The 13012-nt window shown below is 35.9% G+C and overlaps 1 protein-coding gene across 2 annotated transcripts; it reads right to left on the bottom strand.

Moving 5' to 3' along the window:
• Positions 1-5596: 5596 nt before the first annotated feature.
• Znf567 (zinc finger protein 567) lies at positions 5597-10681 on the bottom strand. 2 transcript variants are annotated; one of them, XM_026381429.2, is made up of 4 exons: positions 10621-10681; positions 10269-10355; positions 6712-7380; positions 5597-6375 (listed from the first exon to the last, which is right to left on the bottom strand). In XM_026381429.2, exons 1-4 carry the CDS (start codon positions 10661-10663, stop codon positions 5663-5665), a joined length of 1512 nt encoding a protein of 503 aa, XP_026237214.1. In that variant the 5' UTR covers positions 10664-10681; the 3' UTR covers positions 5597-5662. The 2 variants fall into 2 exon arrangements, with proteins under 2 accessions (XP_026237214.1, XP_077649173.1); XM_077793047.1 differs by having other exon boundaries at positions 5597-7380.
• Positions 10682-13012: the final 2331 nt, after the last annotated feature.

Raw genomic sequence — 13012 nt, 5'->3', positions numbered from 1 at the left:
ATAGAAAACTTTGAAAATGTAAAAGACTTGGCTTATTTCAGATGCTTGAAGAATATTTGGTCTATAATGAACAGTAGAGAAAGCAAGGCAAGAAAATGTTGGATAAATCTTTTTTTTTTAGAGAGAGAGAATTTTTTTATTATTTGTTTTTTAGTTTTTGGTGGACATAACATCTTTATTTTTATTTTTATGTGGTGCTGAGGATCGAACCCAGTGCCCCACGCATGCCAGGTGAGCACGCTACCACTTGAGCCACATCCCCAGCCCCTGGATAAGACTTTGACTGAGATATGCAAAAAGAAAAGGTTATGGACAATCTCATAAATTATGGTAATGCATTTGGATTTTATTCTAAGTGCATAGAGTAACTAAATAGTCTGGTATTGCATATGACTCCTGCTAGTAAAACCTTAACTTAATCCAACTGTCCCTATATATCCGGGTAGAACACCATATTGGTGACTTCTTTAGGAGACTCATTAGATACTGACATAGGACAAATTATTTGCTATTGTACTTATTTCTGGATTAATCTTTGACAATCTTGTAGAACATTTATCGTTGTTGAGTCTACCCTCAGGTGGCTTCCCATCACTCCTTACAGCACTAGGCAGGGCAAACTATTTATCCATTGTCCCCTCACTCGTTCTTCCTTATTGATATAGCCCCAATTTTAATTGGGATGTTGATGTTCCCTACTAGAGGACATTTCCTCACCTCTCTGAAGCTTCTCGAGTATATCTACATGACAGTGTGGCCAGTGAGAGGGAAACTGCCATGCTATGTGTGACTTCCAGAAAGATTCCTCAAAGTGAACTCTTTGCCCTGATCAACACCTGATCCGCTCCTGAAAGAAGGACATGAAAGCCAGAACTCCTTAGGCCATGAGGTAACCTCTGGAATAGAAGCGTCATAATAAGTGTGGTAGAATAGAAGGAATGAGGTCTCTGATGCTCACAGAGACAACAGCCCACTTTCAGGATTCTCATGTTCAGGAAGAACATGCCCTTGTATTTTAAGCTGTGCATGTCAGGAGGGTTTCTGTTGTCTGTAGGCATTTCTAACCTCTTGCATGCCCTGACCCTGTGCCTGGCTCTCTAGCAAACTCTGTATGGGGATCACTTTCTATTCCTTGAGCATATTTCATAGAGTCTGGATTCTTATTAGCAAGTTTTATAAATGAGACCTCAACATGGGAAGTCTTCTGCCCAAGGTCATTCAACCAGATAGGGCAATGTTCTGACCTCTAAGTCAGTGATTCTCAGTTCTGGCTGCACATCAGAATTTCCCAGAGCTTTTGATAAATGTCCAGGCCATGCTAAAATTAGTTACTTGGAAGTGTGAAGAACAGGAAAATATATGCCTAGTCTCCGAGAAGATCCCCCAAGATACAAAGGGGAAAAAGAGGCTTTGCAGTGAAGTTGGGCAGACATCCCCTTAACCTAGAGCTGTGACCTGACACATGACTAAACCAGTCAGGATCACTCTGGGTGAACTGGGCTGGCACGAAATAATCACACAGAGAAATACCTTTGGGTTCTGTGATGGCTCCTCTGACCTAGCTCCTGCAAAGGAGGCAAGACAGGAAGAAACACGAAAAGCATGCTCTAACCCTGGTTTTATTGGGGAGAAGCCATTCAAATGAGGCAAGGGGTAGGATTACAAAGGAACAGGTGAGTGTAACTCAACCCCACTGGGTGACATCTACTCCTGGAGCCACACCTCATTTGGTAAAGCCCAAGCTATTGCAGGGCACAATAATTGTTCAGTATCTCTTGCTCAGGACTTAAGGGCATGTATTTCCAGAGTGGCTCCTGACAGAGCTCCATGTGACCACCAGTCCTGGGTGACAGGATGCTCTAAGAACACAGCTCTCTTGTTCAAGTGTTCCTGTCAAATATGTAGGACCTGAGTCTACCTATGAGGAAACATTGGAAAAACAGATGAAAGTCATAGAATAGTCCTGAAATGCATCCTCATATGTATATGGAAAGAGATATTTCACACAGATGAAGAAAATATTGTCTTTTCAACACAATTTCTCAAGACAAACCACGGAGGCCACATAGAAGTGGCATAATTTTTAAGTACTGAAAGAGAAAACTTTCAATCCCAAATCCTATATCCAGCAAGAATATTCTTCCAGAATGAAGCAGACCAACACTATTTATTAGGGAAATGCAAATCAAAATCACAATGAATTACCACTTTACACCTATAAAAATGGCCTTAATCAAAGTTTGCCATGTGTGGTGGTGTATATCTGTAATCCCAGTGACTCAGGATACCAAGGCAAGAGGATTGCAAGTTCAAGGCCATTCTTAGCAACACAGTGAGACCCTGTCTCATAAACAAACAAAACCAGAAAATAAGCAATGGTAAGGATGTGGAAATTTGAAACTTTGTGCATTGTGACTAAGGATCTAAGAAGCTGCTGTGGGAAATAGTATGGAGGTTACTAAATAAATCAAATGTGATCACCATATGATGCAGCTCCAGATAATATTATAAGACATCGTTTCACAAATCTTCAAATCATTTAACAGAGGACATCTTAAAACTTAAAACTAGCTGGGCACTGTGCCACATGCTGAGGCAGGCAGGAGGATCTCAAGTTCAAAGCCAGCCTCAGCAACCTAGCAAAACCCTGTCTCAAAACAGAAAAATTTAAAAACAGTCTGGGGATCTAACACAGTGGTTAAGGGCCCCTGGATTTAATCCCTGGTACAAAAACAACAAAAAGCAAAAAACAACAAAATAAAACCAAACAAAAAGACCATAAAAACTTAAAACTATGGACATATGAGCTGAGATCATAGCTCAGTGGTAGGGCATGTGTCTAGCATGTGTGAGGCACTGGGTTTTATTCTTTGCACTGCATATAAATAAATAAATGTCTATCAACAATTAAAAAATATTTTTAAAAACTATGCATAAAAATGGAGGCATGTTCAATGATGCTATAGAAATGCTTTTACAACTTGTTTATATAACCTATCCTGGGTGTTCTCTTAGAGAAGAAAACATCCTTGGTCATCTCTGAGCTCACAGTCCATTAGTACACCACACTTTCTAGTTCTTCACATTAAAGATCTATAAAATATGAATATATGTGTACTATGTATAAAAATAAAATGGAGGGGCTGGGGCTTTAGCTCATAGTGGAGTACTTGCCTAGCACATGTGAGGCACTGGGTTTGATCCTCAGCACTGTAATATGAAATAAAGCCATTCTTGTCCATCTACGACTACAAAAAAATAATTAAAATAAAATGGACAAGGGTAAGGATAGAAGGGTAGATGCACATGATCAATGCACCATGTATAAATGTATGGAAACATAACTGTAAACCCTATTAATTACAGTTAATGTTATCATAAAAATAAAATGGACATATGATACAATGTTCTACTGTAAAGAGAACATGGTTATTTCATGATATAATCAGTGAGTGAGGAGGCAGGGTGGTACATACAAGAATGCCATGAATACTTTTATATTTCTGTGGCAGCTTGAAATGTTTGGGAAAGCAGAAACAAGGGTGAGCAGACTATCTAAGAGAATGAAACTCAATATTCCCAAGACCCTTGGTGGACTGAGGGTAGAATATTCAGTTAGACCATCCTCTCCATTTGCTACTCACCTAGGAAACCAAGGCGGGCTTGCATCACTGCTTGAGAGCACAATTCTTTTGTTAGTTACCATTGTTACAATATAATAGTATTTATTAACCTACAAACAGACTTACTTTAGATGAGATAATCCCTAGGTCCTCATGGGTCAGAACAGAAGTTCTATAACCTTACCTACCTGTTCCAGTTATTTCACTCTAATGTTTATCCTGAATGTACTCTAAACTAACCAAACAAAAAGCAAAGAAACTAAGCATAAATATTATTATTCAAGGCTAAATTTCATGAAGTTCTGTTCAGACAAGGCATGGTATATTTTACTATTATGCCCTTTTCAAGTTTAAAAAAATTTTTTTAAATCATATTCTTTCCTTCATCACTCAATTCTTTTTTTCTCTAAAAGTATCTGCAAGTTCAGGACAGACAAGTATGATTACATCTACTATTAACTGGCAATTGCTGTCCCTTTCTACAGTCCAGAGGGCTACTTAATGTTTTCAGCATCAGATGCTTGAACCATGAACTGTTTTCCTGGTTAATATGTTCACAATGAGCAAAAAGGCTTTTAAAATTTTCTGAATTTTATTAGACTTCATATAGTAAATGATAGATATAAGAAATTCTTCCCAATAAGGATCTAACATGGTTCAAATTGCTGTTAAGCTTAATGTGCTCATGGATAAGATGCTATAAATATTAACTGTCTTAGCATATTTCTGATTCTCAAATATACTTTTCCAGGAGCTGGGGTTGTGGCTCAGTGGTACAGAGCTTGCCTAGCATGTGCAAGGCCCTGGGTTCGATCCTCAACACCCCATAAAAATAAATAAACAAAATAAAGGTATTTATTTTTTAATATTTATTTTTTGGTTAGACACAACAAAATAAAGGTATTGTGTCTAACCAAAAAATAAATATTAAAAAATAAAGGTTATTTTATATGAAAAATATTTTTCCTAATTCTCTCTACTGTAATTACTAAACTCTCAAATTTTACTCATATGTTTCTCTTCTCAACATCCCTTTCTCTTGTGTGAATTCTTAAGCTAGGGCTAAAGTGTCCCTAAAATCATGACACATATAGTATTCACTTGTAACTTTAATTGTTTTGTTTTGTGTAAGGGTTGAACAACAGATAAAGGCCTTTCTACAATTACTGCATTCACATAGATAAAACAGCCTCTCACAAGTATTAAATCATAAGGTTTCCTTTTAGCAAGAATTCCCTAGTTTGAATGACTGCTAAAGACCTTTCTACATTGACTGTTGAGAATGGTCTGAAATGTTTAGCAATATCTCCCTTAACTGAAAAGACTTAAGATATTCTCCTGGACAGAAAAATTCCAGTCTTAGGTACAAAATCAACAGAAATACATGAATATACACCAAAGACATAAACAAGAATATTTATGGCAGTATTTTATTATAACAGAAAATTATAAAAATACAAATATCCATTAACAGGATAAATAACAGTATATTATTAAAATGATATAGTATACAAAATAAAAAAGAACATACTACTACCACATGGAATATTATACAGATCTTTAAAATGTTCAGGGAAACAAAGAAGGACATGAATTCATGATGTCTAAGTAAAACATATATAAATAAAGTTTGAAAGCATGCATAAACTAGTTTAATGAGGTTATAAGCCAGGGAAATGGTAATCATTTTTTTTTTGTAGAAGTGGTAATATTTGGGGAAGTAAAAACTACTTTTTATTACATAGATTGCAAAAATAATTAGAATTCATATTTTTAAAAAATTTATGATCAGTGCTGATACCATTTTGTAATTTGCTTCTACATGTACTATATTTTTAAATAACTGAAAATTAGTGTCAGAGCTACAACCTAATAACAATGATCATACCCATTTCATATGCTAGTAAACAGTAGTTTTGTGGTGTGGAACTTTAAAAACTTTGTGATTAAAATTACATCAACATGTTTAAGCATGCTTTTGTTTTTAAAACTAAAGGTTTACATTAATTTGGAAAGACTTCACAAAGAAACCACTTTATTTATTGCATTTCCATATTTTCTCCCTTATGTGTTCTCTGATGGACAATGAGGCTCCTCCTATAACTGAAGGACTTACCACACTCATTACAAACATAGGGTTTCTCGCCTGTGTGAGTTCTTTGATGTACAATAAGATTCGTCTTCTGGCGGAAGTACTTTCCACATTCGTTACATTTATATGGTTTTTCTCCCGTGTGAGTTCTTTGATGATGAATGAGATAAGACTTCCTGCTAAAGGCTTTCCCGCACTGAGGACATTCATAGGATTTCTGCCCTGTGTGTATTTTTTGATGTACAGTCAGAGTTGCTTTCTGGCGAAAGGATTTCCCACATTCATTACAGATATAGGGTTTCTCTCCTGTATGAATTCTCTGGTGTAGATTGAGATTTGTCTTCTGACTGAATGATTTCCCACATTCATTACATTCATATGGTTTTTCTCCTGTGTGAGTTCTATGATGATCAATGAGGTATGATTTCATTCTAAAGGCTTTCCCACAGTGAGGACATTCATAAGATTTCTCCCCTGTATGTGTTCTTTGATGTGCTACTAGGGTTGTTTTCTGGCGGAAAGACTTTCCACATTCATTACAAATATAGGGTTTCTCCTCATTGTGAGTTTTCTCATGAAGAGCAAGGGTTGTCTTCTGAGAGAAGGATTTCCCACATTCATTACAAATATAGGGTTTCTCTCCTGTGTGAGTTCTCTGATGTACAGTAAGGTTTGCCTTCTGGTGAAAGGACTTTCCACATTCTTTACAAATATAAGGTTTCTCCCCCGTATGAATTCTCTGATGTAGAGAGAGTGTTACCTTCTGGCGGAAAGACTTTCCACAGTCATTACACTTATATGGTTTCTCTCCTGTGTGAGTTCTCTGATGACGAATGAGGTGTGACTTCAATCTGAAGGCATTTCTACATTGTGGACATTCATATGACTTCTCCCCTGTATGTGTTCTCTGATGATCAGTGAGTGCTGTCTTTAGGCGGAAGGACTTACCACACTCATTACAAACAAAGGGTTTCTCTCCTGTGTGAGTTCTCTGATGATCAATAAGATAGGACTTCCTTCTGAATGCATTCCCACACTGATGGCATTGATAGGGTTTTTCCTCTGTGTGAATTCCCTGATGCAGAATCAATACTGACTTCCTGCAGAAGGATTTCCCACATTCAGTGCATGTATGTTTTTTTTCAATATTGTTTGCTCTTCTCTTTTTATTATATACAGGTAGGGTTTCCCCTCTATATACTCTATTATGTGTGATCAAGCCTCCCTTTTTAAGGAATGATTTCTCATACTCATTGTATCCAAATGACTGTGCTGGAGTTACCATCTTCTGATACTGCATAAGCACATCATTATGACGGAAGGTCCTGTCACTTTCATTATGGGATTTTACTTCAGGAGGAGCTGTTTCTTGCTTATTATTAAGGAGTGATCTCCCAAATCCATTGTACTCATTAATTCTCTTTCTTGCAGGACTTAGGTTACTGATGATTAATCCTGAAACATTTTCCAAAATCTTCCCATGAGTGTCATAGTCAGGAGGTAGATTTTTTGAATCAACAGGTTTTTTGATTAGATTAAATGTCTTTTCATATATACTGTTCTCCTTGACAAGTCTTTTGTGGTTAATGCACACAACTGATCTAGAATACTTATCTTGGTGTTCCTTGAATTTGATTAAAATGTCTTCAGCTTTCCAGTTTTCTTCTAAAAAAAATTAATAACAACTTGTGAATCTTCACACAGTTGCTAGGGAAAGTGTCTACTGGGGTCTAATATATTAGGAAATGAGATAGTAGAAAAAAACCAGGACAAATTACTCTCTGCCTGGGGATGGGAAGAAAAGAGAAGAAACATAGAATCTAAATAAAAACTCCGCTTCGGTGTGGGAAATAATGGAAAAAAAATGAGCAATGAACACTATTATTACCTTTTACATCCTACAGAACTTCATGGACAAAGTAAAACAGAATGGTGGAAAGAGAGATTGAAAGAAAAATAGATTCACAGACAATTAAGTAAATCTACAAAGGCATTATACTTTAAGCAAGATGGATAAAAAAGTATTTGTAGAAATGTTTGTTCAGGGAAAATATTAAGAGAAGGATTATTTTTGCAAGACACAGATCACCTATACTTTAATACAGGCAATTAATGAAATAACTCTTGAACACCTAACATGTAATATAATCCAGTAAAGAATATTACGAAAGAAGATCATTTATTTGGGAGAAAAGAATTTTTAAGTGTAAACCATATACAATCAGACTTTAAATTATATGATAATATTCAAGAATTGTGTATGTGTATTTTTTTATTTTTGGTACCGGTAATTGAACTCAGGGACACTCAACCGCTGAGCCACATCCCCAGTCCTAGTTTGTATTTTATTTACAAATAGGGTCTCACTGAGTTGCTTAGTGCCTTGCTAAGTTGCTGAGGCTGGCTTTGAACTTGCAATCCTCCTGTCTCAGCATCTCAAGATGCTGGGATTACAGGCGTGTGCCACTGTGCCTGGCTGTGCATGTGTACTTTAGTAAGTAGGTAGCAGAGGAATTCAGATAAGAGGAAGACAGGTATGATGTGAAGTAATGAAGGAATAGTCAGTCTATGGAAAAGGAACAACATTTGGAAGGGAGAATTTACGACACAATAAAAAGTACCTATGTGATGACAAATCCTTCAATTATGGAAAAATCTCAGAGCCCAGATTAAATGGAAACTGATTTTGTGTGTGTGTGTTGCTAGGGTTTGAACCCAGGGCACTCAATCCCTGAGCTGCAATCCCAAGCTCTTTTTATTTTTGTTTTGAAACAGGGTCTCCCTAAGTTGCTAAGGGCCTTGCTAAGTTTGCTGAGGCTGGCTTTGAATTTGCAATCATCCTGCCTCAGCCTCCTGAGCTCTTGGGATTATAGGCTGGAAACTGATTTTTAACCTTGGGCTTTATAAAGATTAGCAAGAATTCTGCAAGAAAGAAAAGCTGAAAAAACTATATGAAAGCTTACTGAGGTAGTTTAAGAAAGATGAGAATTTTCTATTTTAACAAGTAATTGTATATCTTATTGAGAGTAACAATATAAATTGAATGAATGAGACAAATATTATAACAAAGGCAACATACTTAATAATAATGAAGAGATGAAACATGGGTTTTCATTTTGCACATCAGTAAGAAATAAGAGTATAACAGAATGTTAATATATTTCACAGGCTGATAAATAATTGTGAACAGATCCAGAAGAAATGATGACAGAGATAGAAGACTTGGGCTGATATCATGGGCTGATATCATGGCAGGAATAAAGTAACTAAGAAATGATGGGAAAAAATTTAAGAGCTGAGATGTTTAATTTCTAACATGCTGTAACAAAACAGGTGAGAAGACACTACAATACTTTGGAGGGAGAAACATGCTGAGAAGCAGATATCAGTGCCAGGTACAGAAAATGAACAGCTGAAGTTCTGAGAAAGGAAGGGGTTGTCATGATTTAAAGACAGATCCCTTAAAGATAAATTTGAGAATGAAGACTAAGAGTACAGTATTCTTTTAAACGTGTGTGACTCTTACATGTCAGGTACTGTTAAGGAGGACAGACACACTGGTGAAGAAAAGAGACCAAGTTGTAAAATAATCACTCAAGAAATTGGGATAAGAATGAGTTAGTGTTGTTTACCCAAACCAAGGGTTGACTTTAGGAATGATGATCAGTCATATAAAATGAACCACAAAGGTTTAATGGAGAACAACTGTAACTAAGGAAAGCCGGAGCTGAGGCAAGTGAGTTTTAAAATTAACAGAACTAAGGCTTAGTGCAGGAAAGAAACCTGAGGTATTATGAAGCGGGGGGCGGGGGGGAATGGTAAAGTAACTAAGACAACTTGAAAGAATTTTCTTAACGGATAGATTTATTTATTTATTTAGGTACTGGGATTTGAACCCAAGGATGCTAAATCAGTGAGGCACATCCACAGCCCTTTTTATTTTGAGGCAGGGTCTTGCTAAGTTGCTCAGGGCCTCAATATGTTACTAAGGCTGGCCTTGAACTTGCAATCCTCTTGCCTCAGCTTCCCAAACTCAGTGGGATTACAGTTATGCACCACCACACCCATCTCAAAGAACAGATTTAAGACTGCCTGAAAGAAATCTATCAAAATGGCAAGGACTGAAAATACTAGAAAGATAGATATAAACAAAAAAGAGCAAGAAGAAAAAACGTTTACAGTACACTTTAAGTAGTGGCAAATATCTTTTGTAATACCAAGCAAACTAGGAAAAACCTATTAAGAAAGAGTCTGTTTTTTTTTTTTTTTTTGGTGGTTGTTGTTGGTTGTGTTTTTGAGATGAGTCTCACTATGTTGCCTGGGCTAAGCCTCAAACTCCTGGGTTCAAGTGATTCTCCTGCCTCAGGTTCCCATGCAGCTGGGACCACAGGTATGCAGTGCTGAGCTCAGCTCAGAAATCAGTTTTAAGTCTTGTAGGCATAAAGGTCATTTTGAAAGTTAGGAGTATCTTTTTAAAACTTCCTAAGACATTCCAAAAGTACTCCCAACACCTTATTCCTTTAAAATTTACTTTCCACTTTTCATCTGCTTACCTAAGCAGGCATGACCTGCAAATGACATCCAGGGCTCTTCTCCTCGTTCTAATTTGAGGATCACATCAGGTTTGGTGATGTCACATCCTAATAAAGGAAAAGAAGACTTATATTGGTTAAGCTTCAATAATTTTGAAAAATAAAGGTATATGTTCAATATTTCAAAATTAAGATTCTCATTTGTGTAACAGTAAACTGAGAACCTTGCAACAGATAAGGGAAGACACAATCATCCTTTCAGTGAACCAAAAGGAATTTATTACCTCTTTTCCCTGAAATTCAAGATTACACGCTTTATGTATTTTGAGATGAAATGTATGCTACAAACAGCTTTAAGCAGAGTTTTTCTTACCCACAGAGATGAGATGGCAATAGTTTTCCAACATCACATCCATGTATAGAGTCTTCTGAGCAGAATCTAGGTGTTGCCACTCCTCCTGACTGAAATCCACAGTCACATCTTTGAATGACACTGATTCCTATAATGGTTTGAAATTGTGATCACAACAGATTAATTAAATACTGAAGCCTCCTTGGTCATTGTTTTTGTGGTATTCATATGAAAACTTGTAAAGAAAGACTATAATTTTTCTTGTTTTGTGATTTACATTGTAAGGAAACAGAACCCACTGAACTTATAAATGCTTTGTAAAAACAATTACTGTTAAGCCAGTTTATATCCAAAACCTGTACTAGTTTATTGGGAGACCAAAACAAACAAACCATTGTTGCTGCTCAAGAGAAATTATAACATCAAACAAAGAAAATTTTGTGACTAGGGACTGAAACAGAGCAAACTATAAATGCACATATTTATATGTATTTATAAATATGTTGAAATGAACCCTACTAATAACGAAAGTATTTTTTTTTAAAAATAATGTATGTGTAAACACGAACCTGCAAGCTATTACAGATACAGCATAGAAGTATATGTAATATGCAACGTATCACAAAAGTAGAACTACTTTTTCAGGTTTTATCAAGGAAAAATTTTCCCCCTTAAGGATGAATGTGTTATGCAGGAAGAAAATGGTTCTAAGATACATATGGAACTTTCATTATTCAACAATAAAAAAGAGTAAACTGCTCAGGAAAACACTCTCAGATAGCAGTTATACAATCTGGACACAAATGTAATAAGCAACTAAAGCAAAGTACAGGAAAACCACAAAAGCAGGCAGAAATTGGACAGCATATCCTTGAAGGATAGCAACAACAATGATAGGAGCTGTTAATTTTTTGACCTTTTCCTTGAGAATGCCCAAGACCCTGTGTCTCTCCAGGCAGAAAAGCACCGCTTAGTTCCTCCATGATGACAGGACAGAATACAGGGCTGGCCAATGAGCTGGAAATTTAATTCTGCAAGTGGGAGAGCTCTAGAAAGGATGAGACTCAATAACTGAGTATAAACTCTTCTAAATCCCTTGGCTAATAGTTAAATTCTGTATATGTTGGAGATATCAGAGTGCTTAGCAAAAATCAGAGAGAAAAAACAGAAAAGAATCTTGAAAATCAGAAGTGTACCTAGTATATTTTAAGACTTTTGCCTTTTTGACTTGCAGTATTCCACAACTTGAACAGATCACAGATCAAGCAGAAGAAAACTGGAGTTTTATTGGATTGAGGTATCAGAGCTTAGGATTAACAAAGCAAAAAGAAGGATAGGGATGAAACCCTAGAAGCCAGAGCACTGCAGAAAGTAAGTCCCATAATGTAAGTATACCTCACTAACTCCTTGAATGAGAGCTAAAGCATATGAACCCAAAAGAGATCCTCAAAACCAGGGTAAAAAGCAGAAGTAGAAGCTTAAAAACTAGGAGGACTGGCTGGGGTTGTGGCTCAGTGGTAGAACACTTGCCTTGCATGCGTAAGGCACTGGGTTCAATCCTCAGCACCACATTAAAAAAATAAATAAAACAAAAGATTGTGTCCATCTACAACTAAAAACAAACAAACAAAACAACAACAACAAAAAAAAAAACCAGAAGAATATATCAGTCATTTTACATTGAGGGGAGGATATAGTTTGACTCCAAGCAAGTTAATTGCCTACTAGAAAACAAAGAAATAAACCAATAGTTTTCAGAAGAACCAATAGATATAATAGGATTCAGATTACTGTATTATTCTGATGTTCAATTTTCTAGCAACAATTACTAGACATGCAAATTTTTAAAAAAAAGGAGTTGGAAAACATGGCCTATATTGAGCAAAATGATAATTATAGAAACAATTTCCTGGACTTCAAAACGGCTGTTATAAATGTGTTCAATGAGAAAATGAGAGGAATCCAAAATATAAACTATAAAAAGAGCAACAAATGAAAAGTCTAGAGCTGTTGAAAATAGCTTTGTAAATAAATCAACAGAAATAAGCAATCTAAATAAAAAGAAAAAAAGATATGGAATAACAGAATCGCAAAGATCTGGAGGTCAATTTCAAAGTAATCCAACACAGATGGAATTGGAGTCTCAGGGGAGAGAAAAAGAAAAAGCATTAAAAAATTACTGGGGAAACACAAGACATACAAATGTAGTAAAAATCTTTAACTTATATATTTAAAATGCTTAATGAAACAAAAGAATAAACAGCAATGAAAATCATACTTCCAGACCCTATCAAATTTTAGCAATGAAAATCATACTTCCAGATCCTATTACTAAAAGCAAAGCTAAAATTAATCCAAAATTCAATGTTCAGCAAATCTATTAAAAATGAAGGCAATATAAAGATATTTTCAG

Source organism: Urocitellus parryii, chromosome 15 (genome assembly GCF_045843805.1).
Source record: "Urocitellus parryii isolate mUroPar1 chromosome 15, mUroPar1.hap1, whole genome shotgun sequence".
Taxonomy (NCBI): domain Eukaryota; kingdom Metazoa; phylum Chordata; class Mammalia; order Rodentia; family Sciuridae; genus Urocitellus; species Urocitellus parryii.
The sequence above is the reverse complement of the archived record's forward strand: the minus strand, read 5'-3'. Positions and strand labels throughout refer to the sequence as shown.

Bases quoted from the DNA above. Each gene is read 5' to 3' on its own strand.
- Znf567 (XM_077793047.1), bottom strand. From the start codon at position 10,663: ATGGATGTGATGTTGGAAAACTATTGCCATCTCATCTCTGTGG. The intron at 10,356-10,620 runs GTAAGAAAAACT...TTCCTTTATTAG, and splicing joins TTGCCATCTCATCTCTGTGG to GATGTGACATCACCAAACCT. The intron at 7,381-10,268 runs GTAAGCAGATGA...AATTTTTTTTAG, and splicing joins TGCAGGTCATGCCTGCTTAG to AAGAAAACTGGAAAGCTGAA.